The sequence below is a fragment of the Meriones unguiculatus genome, chromosome 1 (assembly GCF_030254825.1).
Source record: "Meriones unguiculatus strain TT.TT164.6M chromosome 1, Bangor_MerUng_6.1, whole genome shotgun sequence".
NCBI classification, from domain to species: Eukaryota; Metazoa; Chordata; class Mammalia; order Rodentia; family Muridae; genus Meriones; species Meriones unguiculatus.
Window position 1 is genome coordinate 91444715 of NC_083349.1, and position 23547 is coordinate 91468261.

A 23547-nucleotide genomic window follows, 5' to 3' on the forward strand; every position below is an offset into this window, starting at 1 on the left:
ACGTAGTGTACTTGTTGCCGTCACCCCCTTACTGCCCTTCACTTTGCTAATTTTTGGACTTTCATTTTGCTTTAGGTTTTTCTGTGACTGTGGTGCTGGAACACTGTCCAATCCTTGTACATTAGCTGGTGAGCCTACACACGATACAGACACATTATATGACTCTGCTCCACCTATAGAATCTAATACGTTGCAGCACAACTGAACTCCTTCCCTAAAGAAAAAGTCCTGCCATTCTAACATCGTAACTTAAACATCTTTTGGAAGATTTAAATCCTTGCCCATGCTACAGAAAGAGACTGTACTGAACAGGTGGATACACAAGGTCAGTTGACACTATGAAGCGCAAGCTACCAAAAAGAAAGTGGCAATATATTGACTCAGGATCTCAACGCTGGGGGTTTAGCATTACTGTGTAAAGACTTTTGAAGGGACAGAAGTGAAGAAACAAGCTGCAATTTTGTACAGATACCAACTTCTGAAAAAGCTGGTGTTTTTACAACTAGCATTGAATGCAGTCCGATTTGCAGTAGTAATCTTCAATAGACAAGCAGCTTTGTTGCTGCCTTTATGGACATGGGTACCAATTGCTTTTGTAATATGGTAAAAATGTGAGCTAGCACTTCTGCATTGATTTTTTTAACATGTATTCAGATTGAGAATATGATTTTAATGCTTTAATCTCATGTAGTTTGTTTTTAATTTCAAGCAAATCTTATTGTACTTGAATGTGCCCTGTTTTGTTAGCACACCTAGACTTGCTGTAACTGTACTCATGTCCCAGTATGTACGTTCTTTCTATGAAAGAGAAAAACACTAATCTTAAATTATATCCAGCAATGTTTCTGGTATCCTTTAAGAAAAGTTAAGACTATTATTTCCTTCCCTTTCCTGTGCAGCATTCAAAAATCACCCTAGAAAAAGTGAGTGTTTTCATGAGACTTCCTAGGAAGGGATGCACTGTAAAACAAAAAGTATTCTTGTATCTCAGTTTTGTGAAAGGTAAAAACTACTATGTTTTAAAGTACACTTTAGAAAGTCTCTTCAAAACAGTCCTGTATTTGAACTCTGTTCATAGTTTTTATTTGAACAGTTTAGACAAAACAGCTGGAAATTACAGCAGTTTCCTGCATTAAGCTGAGACCAGTATATATACGGCCCTATACAGTTTCATAGCTCCCCCCCCCATTTATGTGTATTGGTGACAGTGGGTATAAACAGCCTGAAAGTGTATGCATGTACCATAACATCTAGACTTAATATATTGTGGAGTACTCAATAACCATTATGTAGAAGGTAGGTAAGAATTAAAAGGGTTTAATTTCCTAGAAAGAAAATGGAAAAAATGGTCATTTTTAAAAAATAAAGTTTATTAGATCATAATGTTGTCTGAATTTACCACCTTTGTCAAAAGTCAACTCAGTTTTCAATGTAGTCTACAGTTCGTTAATCAAAGCCAGCAACCTATGGATAGCTCCAGGGTCTACAGTCGACTTTTCACTAGCCAGACAAACTTCCCTTAAAAAAAAAAAAAAAAGAAAGTTATTTCCTTTTGTCTATCAATCTTCCAACTATTTAAAGTCAGCTATAGAGAGATGTATATACTCTTGGATAATTACCTAAATATCCGTAATGACTGGTTCATCTTCTCAAACTCTCTTGCTTTTCGGTGTCCCTTTTGAATAACCTCCTCGGGAAGGTTAGCCAGCCTTGCTGCGTTAAAGCCATAGCTCTTAGGACAAGCTCCCTTGATGAATTTGTAGAGGAAGGTAATTGTTTCCTGGCTGGGATCCTCACATTCATTTTCTACCATGCATGCCTTCAAGAAAAAGGAAATGTTTTATCACAGTTCTACTATTTACTTGCTGCCAATAGAAAAATGCCTGATTGATTGCACATACCATATGTCCTAGGCGCACACAAACATTTTTAGAATAATCTTCTACTAATGAATGATAGTGTGTAGAGAAGAGTGTTCGACACTTGATGGTTTCAGCAAGTTCTTTAACAACTGCACTGGCTATCGCTGTCCCGTCAAAAGTTGCAGTGCCTCTTCCTGTGAAAGTGAAATGCACTGTACATGAAGAGGTGCATACCTCATGACAGGGTTGCAGTGATAAAACACCTACGTTCCAGCTACTCAGGGGTACTGTGGGAATGCAAGACTAGCCACACAGAACACCTACCTTCCAGCACATCAGTAACTCAGTGGTACTACCCCACAAGTACATGGGAGGAAGGAGAGCTAAGGCGTAAGATATACTATTACACATTTCATAAAACAAAGTTATAACAGAAAAAAAAAAACTCTCATATAGGCTTGATGACTCAGTTCACTCAGGAATTCAAGGCCAACCTGGGCAAATTAGTGAGGCCCTGTACAAGGTGGGGTCTTGCCTGGTAAGGCATTTGCCACCAAGCCTGATGATCTTTGGATACCACATGGTAGAACACAACACACAGAGTTGTCCTAAAGAGGGAGATGGGGAGATGCTCAGCAGTTGAGAGAGGAACACAGCGCTGGGAGGCTGAGGTGGGAAGGTCTTGGAGTTTGAGGACAGCCTGAGCTACACAGAAATCCTGTCTCAGTGCCAAAAAAGATCCAAGTTCCCTCTGTGGGCACTGCTTGCACATGGTACAGATACACACTCCCACCTATATGAACTCTTGGTTAACTTTTTGTGTGCATAGGTACAGGCAACCCTGGATCTGGAATGAAAGGCCAATTGTGAACTGCCCTGATGTGGGTGCTGAGATTAAACTTCTGCCCTGTGGAAGAGCAAAGCATTTATTATGAGTCATTTTTATTTAAAAGGGGGAAGGAGGAGCTGGAGAATGCACCCCAGCAGTACAGCTCTTGCCTAGCATACAGGAGGCACAGGTTTAGTCCCAGAATAGCCAGAAGGGAAATAGGCCCTCCATTCTAATGGCATTCAAACAAAAATGTATCTTACCTAATTCATCCACGAGCACCAAAGAATGTGCTGTTGCATGCCTAAGTATGCTAGCCGTTTCACTCAACTCAACAAAAAATGTACTTTCACCTAAAACAGCAAACAACGTGTTAACAGCAGTTATCTTATTTGAATATGACAAGCAAGAGGTGAAACTACAAAATTTGTATGTTGTAAGTGATATTTGTAGAAGTTTGAGTTTTAGTTAACATCAGGTTTAAAATAAGAGGCAGATGTCTTTATCCCCGCCAACTGAATTGTAAAAGCCTTAGGTGTGGAGGAAAAAGAACAACTCACCTGACATTATTCTATCTGAGGCACCAAGTCTAGTAAACACTCTATCAACTGGTGTGAGCCTACACATTTCAGCAGGTACATAACAACCCATCTGGGCCATTACAGCTAATAGACCAGCCTGTGAAGGTGGGAGGAAAGGTATTATGATTGGTATTCAAAGAACCTGTACACAATACACATTTGACTCAAGAGTCTTACATAGGACTCTGGTACAAGCCAGCAAAGCCTCTGGCCTTTCCCTCTAGTAAATCCCAAGTCCCTAAAACTACAAATGTGTGGAACCAGTCCTGGATCCAGCAAACTTATCTCAGGAGAAAACCCTTTTAAGTTGAAAAATATACACAACACAGCCAATTTTGTTAGCAAAGATACAGTATGTACAGTAACTGGACTATTCTTTTCCAGCCTTTTGAAAATGTAAAGGCCAATTTCAGTTCTGCGGTTGGCAGAGTGTCTAGTACACGAGAGAAAAAGAGAAGTACGTCAAAACGGGTGTCTTGTTTCCTCTAAAGTTGTTCCAGTATTAACCAGAGGTCATTTTATAAGGACCACATTTTGAAGCACAATTGAGTCTTAATGGAGCCCAGCAGTAAGAACATGTACACAAAAAAACAAACATGTGAGGCCTTGGGCTCAATCCCCAGCACTAAAATAAATTAAGAGCAAACCCTCATCAGCTGAAACCCTCCTCTGTTGGTCATGAGAGTCAAAGCCAGGGTCTCACACATGCTGTCATGTTTTGAGCCACCAGCTGAAGGAAAAACATCAATTATACTTGAACTTTCAATCTGCTTCCCTCATTTGACTTTGCTGTCTAGAAAATGGACAAGATTATACAGGATTTGCCCCTTATCTTAGAGTTACTTTATAGAACATGAAGGATAAATTACCTGTCTTATGAGTGTAGATTTGCCCCCCATATTAGGTCCAGTAACAAGCACACAGTAGGCTTTACCATTTTCCTCTGCTTCCTCCTCACAGCCTATTAGAATGTCATTGGGAATAAACTCATCTCCAAAAAATGTTTTTGTAATGCAGGGATGTCGTGACCCTTTAAGCTCTAAGAAGGGGTGTGTATCTTCTCCAGGTAACAGAATTACTGGGCGACACATAGGACCATCTCCTCCTTGACTGTAGTTAGCCAGGCACAGTAAAACATCTGTGGAGAGAAAAAAATAACACTTCATTTCATCATTTTGGTAATTTCTTGTTGGGTAAACTATCATACCACTACACAATACCTGTGCTAGCTTCTATAAAATGTCTTTTAAAAAAAAGGGCCAGCAGCCAGGCATGGTGGCACATGCCTTTAATCCCAGCACTTGGGGAGGCAGATCTCTGTGAGTTTGAGGCTAGCCAAGGTTACACAAAGAAACCTTGTCTCAAAGTCAAAGGGGTGGGGGTGGGGCTCAGCAGGCCAAATTTGCCTCTAAGCCTAACAACCCAAGTTTGATCCCCAGGGTCCATGTGGTAGAAGTGTTCTACTCAGTAAGCGCAGTTATGTTCTATTTTATCCTAAAATGCAGTTAGTGCCAGACATAGTAACACACACTTTAATACCAGCACTTGGGCAGGCACGTGAGCCCCCAGCCAGCCAAGGCCTGTCTCGGATAACAAAATGTTACTAAAAGTGTTTGTTTCATGTCTTCACTGTAATAGTTCCTAACTAGTTGGAGGAGGGATACTTACATAAAGTTGCCACATTTTAAAAACCTGATGCCCAAATGGCTCCAGATACACTAGCCCTGATAACCAAATTATAAGTATACTAATCAAGACAAAAATATTGTAGAAGGGCTAGAATTATAACTAATATAAAGGTTAGATTCACTCCCAGTCCTCTGCCCCCCAAATTGTTTCCATGCAAATCTGATTCGAAGAAGAAAAAAAAAGAACCACAAGAATAAAACCAAATTTATACTTTTATCTCTTATTAACATGGCAAAATAAAATTATAAAAGCTGCAGAATAGTGACCCCACTCCTCCAAGTAATCCTAGCACTTGGGGAGCTGAGGTAGAAGGATTGCCAGGAGTTCAAGGTCAGTTTATGCTGTCCTATCTTTAACAGTAAACATTTTAAAAAAAGAAACTTGAAAGTAAATTTTCCCTCACTAATACAACTCAACCATTCCAAAACTGAAAAAATGTCATAAGGCTATTACCAGCTAAAATCCAAGTTTCAATTACTTATACTGCTTTGTAAAATGCAGTTAATTTGTCTGATGCAAAACAAGCATGTATGCATACATGTCAGTGCACACAACCATGTTAAATATACTAGGTTTAGAGATATATAGCTGGGACACAATGTTTTTAATCAACCAAAGCCTGGGGAATAGGGTTGGTAAAGCCTTACCCAACACTGCAATGCACTCCACAGCAGATTGCCAGTCCTTGTGATTTTTATCGAAGTTATAGAACAGCCGCCGCATGCAGTCCTTCAAAGACATATCCCTTCGTTCTTCAGCATTTATAAGATTAGATAATTTCTTCTCAATTGTTTTGGTCCAGTATCGTTTGCAGCCTTTTTTAGTAGATTTCAACTCATATTCTTCGGGTAGATTACGGGTAGTAAAATTCTCTGGAATCTCCAACTGATAACGGTTCCTACCAATTCCCCAGTAGGCTATGGACCTACAGCCAATCCGAGTACGCTGTTTCTCTAAGTACTCCAGGAAGCTCTGTTCATTCTCTCTAATGTCAGCAAGTGCTTGGTCGTAATCTGAATCAAACCCAGGTTTTGGAGTAATGAGTCCAGTCTTTCGAGCCTTCTCGTGGTCAAAAGCTGTATCCCATCGGTTCAGTTCTGCAGTCAGATCAGGAAATCGGCCTTCAGGACTTTTACTATGTAGAGTAACAACCTGCTTAAGGGTTTGAGACTTAAAATCATCAGCAACACCCTCCATAAGCCCTATAATTTTACACATTACTTTGAATCCTTCTAGAGCAGAAAGAAAATCAATGATCTTTTTTTTACTGTATGTAGTTTCTTCATACATTATAGCCCTGCTATCTGGATGGTTCTTACTCTTTAGGGGAGATCCAACATTATGAATCTTGCTCAACAGCCTTTCAAGATCTGGGAGCTTCTTTAGGAGTTCTGCAACTTCAGTGATTTTGTCAGGCACAGCCATCAGGTCTTCAACAGCATCTAAGCGATCACTGATAGCAGATGGGCTGCAAAGGGGAGCACAAAGCCACTGTCTTAAGAGCCGCTTGCCAAAGGGGGTATGGCAAGTATCGAGCCTCTCCAGCAGAGTCCCTTCCGTAGAACCATTTGTCCCATTCAGGAAAATCTCCAGGTTGTTTAATGTCACTGAGTCTAACACCATTCGTTGATTAACTTTAGTGAAGATCGTGCCAGGTCTTACTGTGCTGATGACGTCAGAATCCAAGGGAAAATATTCTTCAAAATTAGCCATTGACAGAAGCTCCTGATCAATCAGGCATTTTTTGAGGTAGAAAACACAACCACCTAGAGCAGAGAGAGCCAGTTCACTCTCCTCCCCTGGTGTCAGTCCAACAGAATCTGACTCTGAGGTCATAGCTTTGAGCACCTGGGGCAGCACCACACTACTGTCTTCATCTGACTTTCCAGCAAAATACCCTCCTTCAAGGAGTGTTCTCAAAGTCTTAGTGGCATCCCAAAACTGGGAACCTGGGGTCAGACCTTCCTGAAGACAAGAGGACAGTGAACCCTTCAGGACAGTTTTGGTTTCTGTTGAGATATTTCCTTTCTCAAACAAAATTTGTACTGGAGGATAATGTGCCACTAAAGTCCTAAATCTGGAACAATGGCGATCATCTGTAAACTGGCCTATGGTAAACTTGCCCAGTGAAGTGTCAACGAAGCACACACCATATACACGAGTGTGACCAGAAGAATCTTCCTCTTTCTCTTTGAGGCTAAGGAGATACCTACTATAGCTCTCAGAAGGGTCACCATCCAGCACACCACAGGTCTGCGTGCCCTTGGTAATGATCCTACAAATCTCCCTCCTCACCACTCTGTCGAACTTAGATACGTGTGCCATCTTCCGGCACCGTGCCTCCAACATTTCTGGGGTCTCAGTCTGTTCCACTCGTGCTACCTTATAGCCCTTCTGCACCAAGGAATCTGAGTATCGGCCAAATGCAATTTCTGGAAAACCAGAATGGGCCCAGTTGCCCTTCATGAATATCAGCCCTAGCTCATTTACTCCAATAACTGCATCCATATGATATAGTTCATAAAACTTCCCCACCTTATAAAAGATGACAAGGTCAAAGTTCTGAGACTTGATCTGCCACCACTTTCTCATCCCTGGAGTACAAGAATTAAGAAAATCTTCAGGCACATGCAGGGTAGAAGAATCAAAATCGGGGTGATCAGGCCGTCTCCTGTGCTCATCTCTTCTCTTTTCTGGCTTAAGCCATTCTAAAGTTTCATGATACCAAATAGTGGGCCCATTACTGTCATCACCTCCTCCACTGATGTGGGTTTGAGATTCAGAATTTTGAGGGGCGGAGAAAGCACTCAAGGTACTCTTGGTGTCTGACAAAATTCGAGATGCTCGTTTGGCTGGGGCTGTTTCCTTCTTGGAACTTTTCCTTTTCAGTGTACCGTGAGCAGCAGTTCTCTTGCGCTTTGGAGCACCTTTGGCAAAGGTGCCCAGGCCTTCACTGTCACTGTCTCCAACTCCACTGCTCACTTCGTCACTGCTTCCTTCTTGCTTAGTATCTGGCTTGAATTCTACATCAGAGCCACCAATGTCACTCTCAGAATCCGAAATGACCCTTCGCTTTTTCACTTGCCGGCTGCTCCGTCGAGACCCTTGCATCTTAGGCTGTACTTCTTCATTCTCACTTTGATTATCCTCTTCACTCTTATCAGATATGTAAGCCTCGTGCACCTGCCAAACAAAGAAAGGTTTTTGTAAAAAGAAAACATAGGCCCTAAATCAAATCTGACACCACTCGATCTCTGGAACTCAGGAAGCTGAGGCATTAAGACTACTGTAGTATTAAGGCTAGCAAGGGGCAGAGATGTGGCTCAGTTGACTCACTTGTAAATTCCTGGGTTTTATCCTCAGCAATTTATAAACCAGGAATGTTGACAGACACCTGTAATTCCAGCACTTAGGAGGAAGAAACAGGAAAATTGTTAAATTTTTCCTCTCCTACATGTGAAGTTCAATTCAAGGCCAACATGGACTATATGAGGCCCTATCTCAAAGACACAAGAGCAGTGCTGCTGTGCAATCTTACCCGGGTTCTGTAATGTCAGAAAACCTTGAGAAAGTGTTTGTTCTTAAAAGATATTTCAGTTTAGCCTAACTTTAAACATAAACTAAACCTAATATCACGGGTCTGTAATCCAACTACTTGTAAGGTTGAGGCAAGAGTTTCAGGCTGGCCTGAGCAACTCAGTGTGCCAGACACCCTGTCTCAAATAAAATTTTTTTCTAAGAAGAGGGTGGGTAGGAAAGTGGAAGAGCACCTGCCTAACATGTATGAGGCCCTGGGTTCAATCCCCAGCACTAGTAGACAACCATGTATAACAACCTGTCATCCCAGTATATCTGAGTCAGACAGCAAAAAGACTATGAGCTTGAGGCCAGCTTCAGCTAACAAAGATTGTCTCAAAAAGGGGGAGACAATTGAAATTCTAAATAATCTAACATAACTTCCAATCCAGGAAAGTATACACATATAAGCACACTGGGGCATTCACATGAAATTACTAGTATCTATTATCTTTCATAACATAAACATCATTTTCCCCATCACTCCCTCTCCCCCAAGAGAATGCCTGACCTCTGTCTCCTCATCCTCTTCTGGCTCCGAAGGCTCATCACACACTGCCAATTCAAGCCTCTTAAGCTTGTCTTTATTTAAGGCTTCATCTGCACGTTGCATTGCTCTGAGTATTTCAGACTTTGAACTGTAGAAATGACCTCCTTTTTGGGCCTCCTTTGACTTTGAACCTAGAAATACAAATAAGAACATGGTGGCTGGATAGTTGGCCAATTCACAACATGAACAAGAAGTTACAATCAATTATAATTTTTAATGCCCCATTTTTCATATACATAGATCAAAAGCTTATAGAAAGGAATTTGCAGGGGAAAGCTAGCAATCAAACTGGAATTACTGACTACACTTTTTTGAATTTGCCCCGTTTAATCATCCAAAGCCGCTTCCTTCAGGTTCTCTTCTAATGTCTCTGACTCATGGGCCAAGGTACGAAAAACCTCAGAGCAAAGCAGATACAAATGTGGTTTGTTCAGGGATTCTTTCTAAACTTGTCCCAAAGATACTCCAGATTGATTTAAATAAATAACTAAACAAGCAACTGAAAGTAGATAACTCAACTGGTAAGCATGCTTGCTGAGCAAGTACAAGGCCCCGGGATCCTTGTAAACCAGAAGTGGTAATACCAAATGTTATCTCTAGCGCTTGGGAGATAAAAAAGGAGAATCAGAAGCTCAAGGCCAATTCAGCTACAAGAGATAGAGCCCAGCCTGGGCTACATAAAACCCTGTCTCAGAAAACAAAAACAAAACTGAAATTTTTGTAACAAGGAACCTATTTATGTTAATTTTTTCTCCAGAATAACACCAAAATGCAACATTCAAAGACTCCTGTTTTAAAACTCTTTTCGTTTAAAAGTTATTTCATGGGAATGTAACAGAATGGTCTATCTCTACATGGATTCAAACACAGCATTACAAATTTAATGTTAAAAATTATTTTTTTAAAGAGACATTAACTTAAAAGAGAAGTGTCTCTGATCTGTTCTGCCCAAATATAACCATGACTGGAAAAGAAAACCAAATGTCTAAATGAAACAGACCCAAAGTATTATATTGCTTTTTTTTTCTATACATGAAAAGTAACAGGACGACCTCCCCTCAATGGAACTAACAGCTTTTATGGGCCATCTACAACATACTGAAGGTACAACTTACCATTTCTCTAAAGAGCAAAAGCTGTCACCGGCAACAAGCATTGTCAATTGGAAGGTGGTTCTGAACGTCTCCCAAAGTGCCCACTGTGGCTTTATACACACCACACCACACCCCTATGATCCAACAACCACGAACAAAAAAGGCCTCTGCCTCCAACCATGCTCTTGGCTAATGTATTAAAACATGTATTACTTCAACTTTTTCTTTTTTTTTTTTTTTTTTAAAGAAAGTACGTGCCTGCTGCCAGTACTATAATTCCAGCTAAAAGAAGCTGAAGGGGTACAGTACTGCAAGTTCAAAGCAAACTGGGTGTGGTGGCATACATCTTTAATCCCAGCATCTGGAAGCAGAAGCAGGCAGACAGATCTCTGTTTGAGCCCAGAATGACCTACAAAGTGAGTTCCAGAACAGCCAGGGCTACAGAAACACCCTGTCTCAAAAACAAAACATAATGTCAAAGCTAGCCTAGGCCACAACAGTAAATTCAAGGTAGCCTATACAATGTAATCTCAAAAAGTAAAAAAAGGCCCTACTCCTTGAACCCCAGCACTCTGGAAGTGGCTCTCCTGTGAGTCTGAGGCTAGCCTACTAACAATATCCAGGACAGCCAGGGCTATGGGGTTTCCCCAGCACTGGAAGGAAAAAAGCAAAACCTTGCATATGTGTCCACTTTCTGGGCAAGTGCCCTATCACCAAACTGTACCTTCAGCCCAACAAATGGGAATTTTGAAGAACAAAGGATATAATTTTAAAGACCAAGACAACAATTTCACACACACAGTAACAACATAAACATTTTCCTGATCTCTTACTTTGCCCAGGCGGTTTTAAAATAATGAAATTAATCTGATGTCATAAGAGATCATTTTATATATGAGTAACAAGTATCATTAACCAACGTTATATAGCAGATAAGTAAATAGTATAATCAAATTCCTAGTGCTCTTTCCATTCTGACATGTTTTTCAGTGAATGTGCCTTTTGCAGGACAAGCACACTAACCAAAAGGTAAGGTTCTTAAAAGGAGTTCTGAGAAACTGACCCTGTTATATTCCATACCACAGAGTTCAACCTATCAGCCTCGGCTGTCTGTGAATATAGAATGTGGACTTGTTCACACCCATGTACAGTGTGTTATACCTGCAATTATACTGTGTGTGCACTGCCATGGAACTCAAGAGACAAAGGATGCCCTTGGCCCATGTGAGGTTAAATATGGAGCACTGTCGGTTATCTGTGCAAATAAAGCTGGGCTTATAAAAACAGTTAAAAGTATGAGAGTTCTGGGTGTGAAATACAACTCAAAAATACTTATAGGTTACAATTTTGGAGGCCATGTGATATGCATGTCATAAGAATGTCACTGATTCATGCTACCTACCCTGCTTATATTACCTACATATTTCCTTTAAAACAGAGCTAACGTAACTTTTTACACTTCCCATGTCACAGTTCATTTATCTAACTCCCAACCAAAGGGCACATTTTCATTGAAGGACTTTAATTGCTGTAAGACATGCAAAGGACAAAAATAAAAGGACCATACAAAATGAAGTAGCTAAAACCAGTTGTCACTTTATCATGTCACTAAATCTTGTCACTTTAGGTCAGAAATCTTACAACTGCTATTCCTACAGTTTGCTGAGGAAATGCACACACAAATATCACCATATAATGTAAAATCAGCCTTCCCTGCACCCCCACCCCCATATCTCTTACCTGTATATGGCTTTAGCATCCTTTTGTTAACCCAGCCCCTTGTTGGACTGTCATCAAAAAATTGTACATGAACACGGGCTGATTTCCCTTTCTTCCGGATGAATGTTCCATCAAAGGGATGATTATAAACCAGGCAAGGCCACCAGGGGTAACCTTCCATCTTAGCCCAAACCAAATCACCTGGTGAAAAGTCACAAGAACTGTTGCCAAAAAGAAATATATTATTTGGTTAGTATTTGGCTACCTTACTTCAAAGGCAATTACCCAAAATAAACAGTTCTAAGAAAGCTCTCATTAAGACTCCTTTGGAAGCTTCTGCAAATCAGAAGGTTCAAGGAACTTTTATAACATAAGCAAGCTAATACAATGCAATTTTAATTAAGACAAATAACTGTTTCTCAGTCTTAAAATGATGGCAAAATTCAGACAGTATCCTGTGAGTCACAAAACAGACTTAGAGCGACTCATACCTATACTGCAATTCAGTGCTTATCAGAAAGAAGTAATCCGTAAGATCTGATTATTAGCATGCTAATTATATTATCTAACTAAGGTTAGCCTGGAATTGTTCCAGTTCCTATGTACTCTCAACATTCCAAAAAGCTGACTCTCCCTAAAAAGTGAATGAATACACCTGCCTATTGATCTTTTTTTTTTTCCTCAAAAGTTCATTCTTCACAAAACTTGATTTGGCTCTAAGGAAAGGAAGATACAGAAAAGAAAAAGAACTCAGAACCAGCAGACCAGAAAGGCCACTAACTTGGGCCCTGCCCAAGTGTACTAAATAGCAACAGCAATATTCTCTAGGTCCACTGAGAAAGTTTTTCTCAGCATCTTACAATATTAAAGTAAGCGCAGCACTACAGCAAGAATACCTCAGACATTTATGATGGGGTATTCAGTTGACTGAAACTTAGACCTAATCATGAAGCAGTACTGCTTCGGAAACCCAACCAGGCATGTTGGCACATGTCTGTGACTCCAGCACAAGAAGCAGGAGAAGGAAAATGATTTGTTTTGTTTAGAGTCAGTGTTTCTCTGTGTAGCCCTGGCTGTCCTGGAACTCACTCTGTAGACCAGGCTGGTAGAGAACTCAGAGATGCACCTGCCTCTGCCTCCTGAGTAGTGCTGGTGTTATGCCAGGATCACGGGACCCTCAGAGACCACCTGGAGACGACTCAACGCAAGAGCAAGAAAGCTTTATTACAAGAGCAATCGAACTCGGGACCCAAGTCTCACTGACGCAGCAGTAGAAAAGTGGGACCCTGAGCCCTGTGTGAGCAAGGTTTTTAAAGGGAAAGACTGCAAGCAGGGGGTTTCCAAGACAGCAAGCAGGGGAACACATGCCTTGGCATTACAGGATTGGGTAAAAGTCAGAGGGGTGAGGTCACCTTCTCTGAGGCACATAATCACAATTGCCTAAGGCATATAATCACAATTGCTATTCTTTTAAACTATATCTCAAACATTGGGGAGAATTTTCCCAGCCAATTGATTCTCATTGATTTTTACTAAGTATTTATTCTGTGATATTTCCTGGAGGCCGTTGCTAGGAGAGGTGTCTTTGTTTTCTGCCAAGTGTACATTCTGTGATATTTCCTGGTAACTGAGTTCAGCTCCCAGTCAAGATGGCTCCTCATTTCAAAATGGAGTTATACCCAGGCTAACTTTAAACTCTTCACTGGTATTGCTAGGGTCAAAGGCGTGCACCATCACCGGCCTACTGAACTCAGTGATTGTAAGGTGATCCTAGATTGTAGTGCACCTGTCTCAAAAATGTGTCTGTGTGCACACACACACATTCACTTGGGGACATAGCTCAATGGTACAGCACAAAGATGGAAAATGAGCATACTTTAGACTACAACAGTGAGAGAATATGAGCATCAGCTTACACTGTCTCCTTATCTTTAGAAGGACCTGCTCTCAACCTAGTCTACAGTGATCAGTACAAGTTTATGAAGATCACACAGGCTCACCACATGGGTCATCATTAAGAAGCTGTACCTGAACAATTTAAACACCCAGATAACTGTTACCTAAAAACTGGGCCAGCAAGTTTTTCTTCAGTGACACATTCCTGAGAGGAAAAAACAAGGGATCAAAAAATAAAGATAGGAAAATTGGGGTCAGAAGGTCTTGTTTATAAACTATGCCTTAGAGCAAGCTAGTTTATTAAGTCTAGCATCTAATGCACAGCTTGGGGGTGGGGGATGGGACAGAGTCAGCAGGAAGCTAATGAAGCAATGTTGTACAAAGGAGATACAGGGTATGTCAGGTGCACCAGCTGCTTCGGGACTGAACACCACAGCCCTAGGCAGCTGAGGTGCTGATAGGAGGTAGGGTATTCCCCAAAGCTCTGTTCATAGGCCATTACCAGGGAAGCTTAATAAATTCCTTCTCCATACATCAGGACCTCAGGCAAAGGCCTAGCCCTCAACACTAACAGACAGGGTCAAGGGTCAATGCTACAGGATCAAGTAGAAGTTGACCTTCCATCTTACCAGGCCTTCCCTTCACTTAAGCATTTTTAGCCACTTAACCATAATGTCTATAACATCTAGAAAGACAAGTTCTCGAAATCCATTTTTATTTTGTTAATCCATTTTTATTTTGTTTTGTTTTTAGAGGCAGGGTTCCCCTGTGTAGTTTTGGCTGCCTAGACTTCATTCAGTACACTTGGATAGCATAAACAAAAATCACGCCCAGTGCTAGGATTAAAAGCATGCACTACCACAAAGGTTCTCTAAACCTCTAAGGGGGAAGAGGACACAAATTTTCTAAGCCATATTCCTTTATTTCTGCTGTTGCATGTCAATCAACTTCTCCATGTGGGGCACAATTTTCAGGGTTTAACTACTGTATTAGCCAAGAGAGAGTTTTCTGAAGTAGAGGAATGATGCCAATGGTGTCAAGCCTAGCTGTTATTCCTAACTGTGAATATTCCAAGAATGGCACTCTCAAACAGATACTTGAGGCATGCAAAACCCAGGTTTTTTTCTTAGTGTGTATGTACATTAGTGCTATGCCATGCATATGGAGGCAGAGGACAAATCTTCTACAGTATAGGTCCCAGGGTTCAAAATCAGGTCATCATGCTTGTCAGCAGACACTTTACCTGATGAGCCATCTTACCAGACTCAGATTTTTCTAACAATACTAAAAGCTTAGCTTTACGTGTGGGCTCGAGTGTGCAAGCTATATATGCACAAGGGTATGGGGACCAGAAGTCAACCTCAAGTGTCATTCCTTGGTTACTAGATTTTTTTTTTTTGTCTGGAGACAGAATCTCTTCTCTTACTGGCCTAAAATTTCCCAAGTGGGCTAGGCTGGCTAGCTTGCTGGCTAGCCTCCAAGTGCCAGGGATCTGACTCCACAATGCCAAGGATCTCTGCTGACATGTCCAGGTTATTTTTTAGATGGCTTCTATGTACTGTACTAAGATCCTCAGACATGCAAGGCAAGTGCTCTAACATCTAATCTCCCCAGTCCCTGTATCCTGACGATTCCAGCACTTAGGAGACAGAGGTAGATAAGGCCAGCCTGGGCCACATAAAGACTCAATCCAAAAAAGAAAAAAGAAAAAACTTCTGAGCCAGAGCAAGGGCTTAGCAGGTTAAAGCACCTGGGTAAAGGTGCCCCTCCCAAGCTGTCCTGAAACCCACACACACCCTGTACCATTTACATAGCCATACTCATCTCCCATAGCCCCACGTAAATTGTTTTGTAAGAACAGTTAAGACATCCAGGTGTGGTGGCACATTTCTTTAATCCTGGTGCTTGGGAGCCAGAGGCAGGTGGTCTACAAAATTGAGTTCCAGGACATCAAGGCCTACACAGAAAGTCTCAAAAACAAAAACAGGAACAAAACAAAACACACATACACACAAGTCAAAACAGGGCCTAGACTCACTTGCTGCCAGGCTTGGATGGCCTGAGTTCTATCTCCAAGACATCGGTATAGAACCAACTCCCAAGCTGTCCTCTGACTTCCCAACCTACTATGGCATGCATACACACAAACACACTCTAACAGATAATTTTTTAAAAGATAGAAATAATGGGGCTGAAGAAATGGCTTAGAAGTGAAGAGCACTGGCTGTTCTTCCACAGGACCCAGGTTAAATTCCCTGCACCCACATGGCAGCTCACAATTATCTGTAACTCCAGTTCCAGAGGCTCTGAGGTCTTCCTCTGGCCTAATTCAGGCACCAGGTACACATGGGTAGGCATACTTATGTAGACAAAACACACATCTCCGTATTTACCCGTTCCTGAACTGTGTCCTTATCACCAAACAGAAGGAAAAGCTTCGAGTCAAAATTATCTTATCCCTTTCCCCAGTAACATGGCTCTCCTGATGCCAAAGCTGAAATGCTAGAATACTGGACTTCATTACTCTTTAAATTTTAAATAAGTTGCCAGGTGGTGGTAGTGCAACTTTAATCCTAAAATTCGGCAGAGGCAGGTAGATCTCTGTGAATTCAAGTCCAGTCTAGTCTATAGAGCTAGTTCCAGGACAGCCAAGGCTGCACAGGGAAACCCTGTCTCAAGAAAAAAATAAAATAGGGCTGGAGAGATGGCTCAGTGGTTAAGAGCATTGGCTACTCTTCCAAAGGACCCAGGTTCAAATCCCAGCACCCACGTGGCAGTTCACAACTGTCTGAAACTCCAGTTCCAGGGGATCTGACACCCTGGAACTGGACATACATGGAAGCAAAACACAAATGTAAATAAAATGAAATAAAAAGAAAAAAGAAAAGAATCAAAACTAGATAGGCAGAGATCTATAAATATAGATAAATGCATACCAGGCACAGTGACCTTGTAACACTTGTAACCTAATAGCCAGGGAAATCAGAGGTTCAAGATTGTCCTCCACTACACAGCAAGTTTTGAGGCCAACTTAGGATATAAAGACTATCTCAAAATCGTGCAGGGAGCTAGATCAGGCTCATGGACGAAGAGCACTGGCTCTTCTCCAGTGACCATCTGTGAACTTTCTCCCACGCTGCCTCCCAGACAGCAGGGCACATCTGTGCAGCACAGATATCCACGTGGACACAACACTGATAAACACAAACTTTACTTTTTTGATAGTCTCAATGTGTAGTACTGGCTAGCCTGGAACTCTCTAAATAGATAAACTAGTTTCCACCTAGGAGGTCCACCAGCCCAAGTTCAGAGATTAAAGGATGATGTGACCATGCCCAGACAAGATAATATAAAAGTGAAATGATCCATTCAAGACAGTTGCAACAACCATGGTATTTTAAGCCAATTAAGAGCCTAAGAGTCCTTTAATAATGGCCAGACCAAGAGCTGGCTAAGGCCTCCAAAATGTGTCTCAATACTGAAGCTCAGGGGGATACAGCATTTTTAATGACAAAACAACAATTACATGGGGGGAGGGGAACATCTGTCTTTTCCAGACACAACACTACAATTAATTATTTACTTTTATTTTAGTTAATGTTTTAGCTTGCACAAACATTAATTTACTTACTACATCTGGACAATGGTAAAGGTGACAGTCCCAAAAGCGTTGCCAAAGCTACCGAGGAGGGTTGGGGGATGAGGCTAGTGTCTCCGCAGACACAAAATGGAGTCAAGGCAATATGATGTTACCTTAGTCACTTCAAGCTGATTTTAAGAAATGACAGGGGCCAAGGAGTCTTTTTCTAGGAGTGGCACTCCAACCAAGGACCATGCATGGATATAACCTAGAACTCTTGCACAGACATAGTTCATGGCAGCTCAGTATCCAAGTGGTTCCTGGTAAGGGGAACAGACAGGCACTGTCTCTGACATGAACTCAGAGGCTGGCTCTTTGATATTCTCCCCCTGAGAGGGGAGCAGCCTTACCAGTCCACAGAGGAGGACAATGCAGCCAGTCCTGATGAGACCTGATAGCTAGGGTCAGATGGAAGGGGAGTAGGACCTCCCCTATCATTGGACTTGGGGAGGGTCATGGGAGATGAGGGAAGGAGGGTGAGATTGGGAGGGGATAAAGGAGGGGGCTACAGCTGGGATACAAAGTGAATAAACTGTAATTAATATAAAAAATTTAAAAACAGGAAGAAAAAAAAAGAAATGGCAGAAGCAGAGGCTGGCAGATCCCTGTTAGTTTGTGGCCAGCCTGGTCTACAAAGCCTAGTCTAGGAGAGCCAAGGCTACACGGTAACCCTATCTCAAAAAACCAAACAGAAGAAATGACACACGGAGGTAGCAACTCAGTAGCAAGAAAACACAAAAATCAGGAGTTCAAAGTCATTTTCAGCTATGTATGAAGTTCAAAGCCAACCTGTCACAAAAACAAACCATAAAATTGGTGCCCAACTATATTCCACCAGTCCAGGGTAGTGGTGGGAGCATGTTTCAGAAACATGGGGGGGTGCTAAATTCAAGGCCAATGTAGTCTATATGGCAAGACCTGTTTCCAAAATTCAAGCCTGTTTAGAGATACCATGTGAATAAATTATCCAGGCTATGGCTAATACTCCTGTGTGACCTTGTGTCAAAAACAGGCACAAGTTAGGTCTATGAATGTATGAGTCTACGATTTTTGTTTGTTTGTTTGTTTTTTGCTTTGTTTTCTAGAGACGGGGTTTCTCTGTGTAGCCTTGGCTGTCCTGGAACTTTCTTTATAGACCAGGCTGACCTTGAACTCATAAGGATCTGCCTGCTTCTGCCTTCTTAGTACTGGGATTATATGCGTGAGGCAACATGCCCGGCCCGTCTACATGTTTTCAATTTCTTTCTGTGTTCTTTTTAAAGCCTAAAGAAGGAAAACAAGGGAGCTAGAGAGATGGTTCCAAAGTTAAGAGCACATAAGTACTATTAACTGCACCCACAGCAGGCAGCTCATAACAACTGCTAACTCCAGCTTCAGGGTATCTAATGTCTCTGGCCTCTACTGGCACCTGCACCCATGTGCACATAAACATGAATAATTTAAATGTTTTTAAATTAAATTGTCAGCTAAAAATTGGGATTGGAGGGAGGAAATGATGTATTTTAATTAAGATACATTTTCAAAAATTAAAGGTGAAGAGCTTAAGTTAACTTGGGTGATTCCATTTTGGGATGAGAAACCATCTTGTGCACACCTGTGACCAGAGACTAGATACCAGGAAAAAAAAAATCATAGAATGTACACTTGGCAGAAAACAGAGTTAACTCTCCTGGCAACAGCTTCCAGGAATTATCACAGAATAAACACTTGGTAAAAAAAAAAAAAGAGAGAGAGATAATTCCCCTGGGAACAACCAATCAGAATCAGGTGGGAAAAAATGTTCCAGATGTGGTTTAGAAGATTAGCCACTGTAGTTAAGCTTCAGCTAAAGGATCACATCACCCCTATGACTTTTACCCAATCCTGTAAGGCATAGCATGGAACCCCCCCAGGTGGTTTTTCCCTTTATAAACCCTGCTCAACCAGGGCTCAGGGTCCCACTTCTCTATTGCTTCTTCAGTGAAACTTGGGTCTCAAGTTCAATCACTCTCACAATAAAGCTCTCTTGCTCTTGCATCAGAGTTATTTCCTGGTGGTCTCTGAGACATAACAAAGAAAACTGGGCAAAATGTTATGGCAGGATCACAAAACCCTCAGAGACCACCAGGAAACGACTCCAGCCTGGTCTACAAAGTGAGTCCAGGACAGTCAGGGCTCTGTTACACAGAGAAAACTCTCTCCAAAGTCAACCAAACAAAAACAGAAAAACAAAAGGAAATCAGCCTGGTCTACATAGGGAGGTCCAGGACAGCCAGAGCTACACAATGAGGTTCCCTGAGCTGAATAAAAGGGCAACCACAGAATGGAAAAACCCATTTGCATTACACATAACTGACAAAAGAACCAGTAAACAAGCAAACTACCAATAATTCAGCAAACATGATGTTCTTTCTCAGTTTCCTAAGCTTCCATCCACACTCCCAAGGAACATTTGGACCCATTAGCCTAGTGGTTGGACCCATTTACCTTCTTCTGAAAATTGCTCACTGACCCCTTCATTTATCCAGTTTGCAGATCCTCATCAAGAACCAGAACCCACTCAAATCTGGCTAGCCCTCATCTGCTCTTTCAAACCATCTACAGAACTGAAAAAGCCTAACTTCTCCCTGCCTCTAGTGCACAAAAATCTCACATATTCTATTTGCACCTGAACTGCCTTTGGGTCAGTTTTTATTCAGGATACATTAAAATACATAAAGTTATCTTGCAGTAAAGTAAGTGTATGCCTTTATTTTGGATACCGAAAAATCAAATCACATCTAAGTAAGTGTGCATCTCTTACCAGATGCTAGCTTTAATTCCCCACAAGCAGAGCTACTGAGGCCTGTTCTTTTGAGACACAGCTGCTTAGGTCTGCTCCTTAAGACTCAGCTGCTGCCATTTTTGTATTCAGTATATTGAGCTTCCATTTGCTTGTAAGTTAAAATTAAGTTCAAAATTTGTAAACTTGTAACCTTGCTTCCTAGAAGTAATTATTCCTAGCTGACAGTAACAGACCCTGCCAGAGAGTCAAGCTGACCTTACATTTTACTATGTGTCAAAAGTCACGCTTTACTATCTACACACTTGGCTACACTCTGATTCCACTCATTATCTATACACCTGGTTGTACTCAGGAGGTACTCTGGAAGACCTTCACATACCTCACCCAGAACCAATCAGCTTAAAGGTTAGCTGACAATACTTTGTCTAGCTTTGTACAGCTAGCCAAAATGTGTTACTGCCCTCCGCTTATCTTTTGCATTCCGTCTTTCTATAAAAACCCTGCTGTGAAAACTTGTAGACGTCACAGTTAAGCTCCTTACTGACTGACAGCCTGGAAAAGGGATTCCGATAAAGCATCAATATCTGCCCGAGATTGGTGTCTGAGTGGTTTGTGTGGCTGTTCTTGGACTACACCAGAGCCTTCTAATAATTCTCTAGCAGGCCTTGAAATCAGACCTAGCCAGGGCCATGAACACACTAAGCAAGAGATCTCAGTTATACCCTCCAATACTAGAGCACTCAAGTGACCCTTTCCGATATTTAAATATACAAATGCGAGCTGAACATCAGAGCTCAATGGTACAGCATACCAGGTCCTATGCTCCAGGCCCAGAACCATAAAAACACGCCCCCATCCCAGTGCCTCTACAATTATAGTTAAATTCTGAAAAATCCAACATTCCCTGAAAGACACTCGGACAACAGACCATCAGAAATCGCTGCGAAGAACCATTAGCTAGAGACTGGATCTGATTTTTTTTTTTTTTTTTTTTTGAGTCTCTACCAGGTCGTCACTGGCTTAAACGGCGACCATTACATTACGCGTTTAAAACAATAAAAGCGAGCTTTTCAAAATGTCTCTACCTGCCTCTACAAAGCACAGCCACACTCAGGAAGCGCGAGGTCAACTCCAGGCGGGCTTTCCCGGCAAACTTTCCTGCCCGGAACGACACATTCCAATACTTCGAAGACCCACGAACTCCGAAAACCCTTCGGCACCCTTCCCTCTTGTGTATTCAAAACGGCATCGTTCCGAAGCGGAACACGTTTTTCAGCAGCTACACCAACTTGCACCTGCACCCCAGGTCCCGAGCGCGCTCCCCCGTAGGTCTCCGCCTTAAGGAGCTCCCCGCCCCGCCCCTCGGGCCGCAGGTCACAAACCCCGCCCGAGGGGCTCCGCAGCGCGGGCCCCGGGGGCCCGGTCTCGGCGCCCGCCCTCCCGCCCCGGCCCACCGCCACGACGGGCTTGCTCTGGCGGAGTCCCAGGCGCGGGCCCGCGTCTCCGGGCACGCCGCCCCTCCGCCGCCGCCGCCGCCGCCGCCGGGCCTTGCGCAGCCTCCCCCGTCTCCCTGCCGCCCGGCGCGCCGCCTCTGCCTCCGGCCTGCTACCTGGCGGGGGCGGCCGGCGCGGCCGACCTCCGGGACTCTCCGTTGAGGTTCTTCGCCTCCGGAGACGAGGCGGACACGGCCGCGGGCCGGGACTCGGATTTAGCCTTGCTCCAGGCCGCATCCCCGCGGCGGGAGGCGGAGGCTCCGGGGGCGGCGGCGTCTTCGCCCGAGGCCTCGGCCGAGGCCTTGTTGCTGTCCCCGAGCACCCGGGACTTGGAGAAGAAGCTGTAGAGGGTGCTTTGTCGCGACATGATGAAGGCTGCAGGCCCGACCGCTCGGCCACTCAGAGCGCCCACCGGCACTACCTCCTCCGCGCGGCCGCTGCTGGCGGGAAAGTCGTGGGGGAGGCGCGTGCGACCCGGGGCCCGGCAGCCAATCGGCGGCCGTCTCGGCCTGCGCGGTGGGCGGGGCCCCGCTGCGGACGTGCCCTGACGTCGCGGGCGGGGCGGCCTAGGCGCCTCTCTCCCGGGATCCCGGGCAGGCCGGCCTGGAAGGTCTGGGCGGGAAAGCCGTTGATTTTGCGGTCGCGACCTTGGCAAGTCCACCGGTCTGGGACGGAAGTGGCAGGCACGGTGGCCTTGGGTTGCACGGTTGCTGGAGCGGCGGGGCGCATCCTGCGGGAGGCCGCGTCTGACCTGCCCCGGAAACACCTGGCGCTGCGGTCGGTCCTGCGGTGGGACCGAAAAGACCTGAGAAATTGTTACCGTTTCCCGTGTACAGTGTATTCTGCACACTGAGTGGTGTGCAGAGTAGCATTTGTGAATGCCAACTGCAAGGCCCTTGTTAGTTTGTATTTCAAACCACGTAACCCCAAAACTTCCTTGATCCATCATTGTCTCCAATGGTTTACGCCTCACAATATATGTGATACACAATTAAGGTCCACATTCTTTTATCTGAGCCCTTTGGCAGAGTTATTTTGGATTTTATAACCTGAGATTGTTAAGGTAATCTTTAGCTTCGAAACCTGGACCCTAGCAACCCCACTCTTCCCAACCATCCTCAATAATTGGATAAAAGAGACAATAGCAAAAAACAGAGTTATTCAATGGGCCACATTAAGAAGAAAAAGAAGTTCAGAGACAACCGCCTCTTCCATCCTTGGGGTACTGACAGGAGGTTTAGGTTTAAACAGGGCAACAGGAACCAGACCAGTCTTTGGCAAGGGGTAGTCTGGCCCACCATTGTCTCTGCTCCCTTCTGTCCTGCAAGGTAATTCAACAAATTTCAAATTTCGGGAATGTGTGGAATCTCCAGAAAACAAGGTCTTCCTCTGGCTACCACCGGGCTTTGCCTCCTCCCACTCCTCCCCACCAAGAAATTCCTGGAGAAATCTCCATTCCTTGGGGTCTATTGTTTCAATTGCTTGATAGCCAATGGGAAGGGATTTAAGTGTCTCTTCAGAATGCCTTCCTGCCAGGTTGATTACAAGACTTTTAGGGAATTAAAGGTCCTATTCAAATTCAAGGAAGAAATTGGAGCCCACAAGGTGGCACAGGCCTTTAATCCCAGCACTGAGGAAGCAGAGGCTGGTGGATCTCTGAGTTTAAGGCCAGCCTGGTGTACAAAGTAAGCCCCAGGAGGAACTGTTTCAAAAAACTAAACCAAAGAAAGAAAGAGGGAGACTAATGATCTTGTGGTCCCTTAATCCAGCTCTAAGTTAGTATGGAATCAGCCCCAATTAGCAGTACCTTCACTGTAGTGAAAAGAGTGATAAGACAGCTCAGCATGTAAAAGT

The 23547-nt window shown here is 43.2% G+C and overlaps 2 protein-coding genes across 6 annotated transcripts in view; one reads left to right on the plus strand and one right to left on the minus strand.

The window, feature by feature from the left end:
* Positions 1-1383, plus strand: part of Fbxo11 (F-box protein 11) — a 76974-nt gene extending 75591 nt beyond the window's left edge. For all 4 annotated transcript variants that reach the window (XM_021657277.2, XM_021657278.2, XM_060363333.1 and 1 more), the window contains exon 23: positions 76-1383. In XM_021657277.2, coding sequence (XP_021512952.1) covers positions 76-205 — 130 coding nt within the window. In that variant the 3' untranslated portion in view covers positions 206-1383. The remainder of the gene's footprint in view (positions 1-75) is intronic.
* On the minus strand, positions 1350-22169 carry Msh6 (mutS homolog 6). 2 transcript variants are annotated; one of them, XM_021657275.2, is made up of 10 exons: positions 21810-22164; positions 11922-12121; positions 9049-9218; positions 5609-8144; positions 4142-4410; positions 3252-3369; positions 2955-3044; positions 1902-2056; positions 1620-1819; positions 1350-1518 (listed from the first exon to the last, which is right to left on the minus strand). In XM_021657275.2, the coding sequence occupies exons 1-10, from the start codon at positions 22058-22060 to the stop codon at positions 1437-1439; spliced, it is 4071 nt and encodes a 1356-aa protein (XP_021512950.1). In that variant the 5' UTR covers positions 22061-22164; the 3' UTR covers positions 1350-1436. The 2 variants fall into 2 exon arrangements, with proteins under 2 accessions (XP_021512950.1, XP_060219314.1); XM_060363331.1 differs by lacking the exon at positions 1350-1518 and having other exon boundaries at positions 1642-1806; positions 21810-22169.
* Between the last annotated feature and the right edge of the window lie 1378 nt (positions 22170-23547).

Bases quoted from the DNA above. Each gene is read 5' to 3' on its own strand.
- Msh6 (XM_021657275.2), bottom strand. From the start codon at position 22,060: ATGTCGCGACAAAGCACCCTCTACAGCTTCTTCTCCAAGTCCCGGGTG. The intron at 12,122-21,809 runs GTAGCAGGCCGG...TTTTGGCAACAG, and splicing joins GCGCCGGCCGCCCCCGCCAG to TTCTTGTGACTTTTCACCAG. The intron at 9,219-11,921 runs GTAAGAGATATG...TTGTATTTCTAG, and splicing joins GATGCTAAAGCCATATACAG to GTTCAAAGTCAAAGGAGGCC.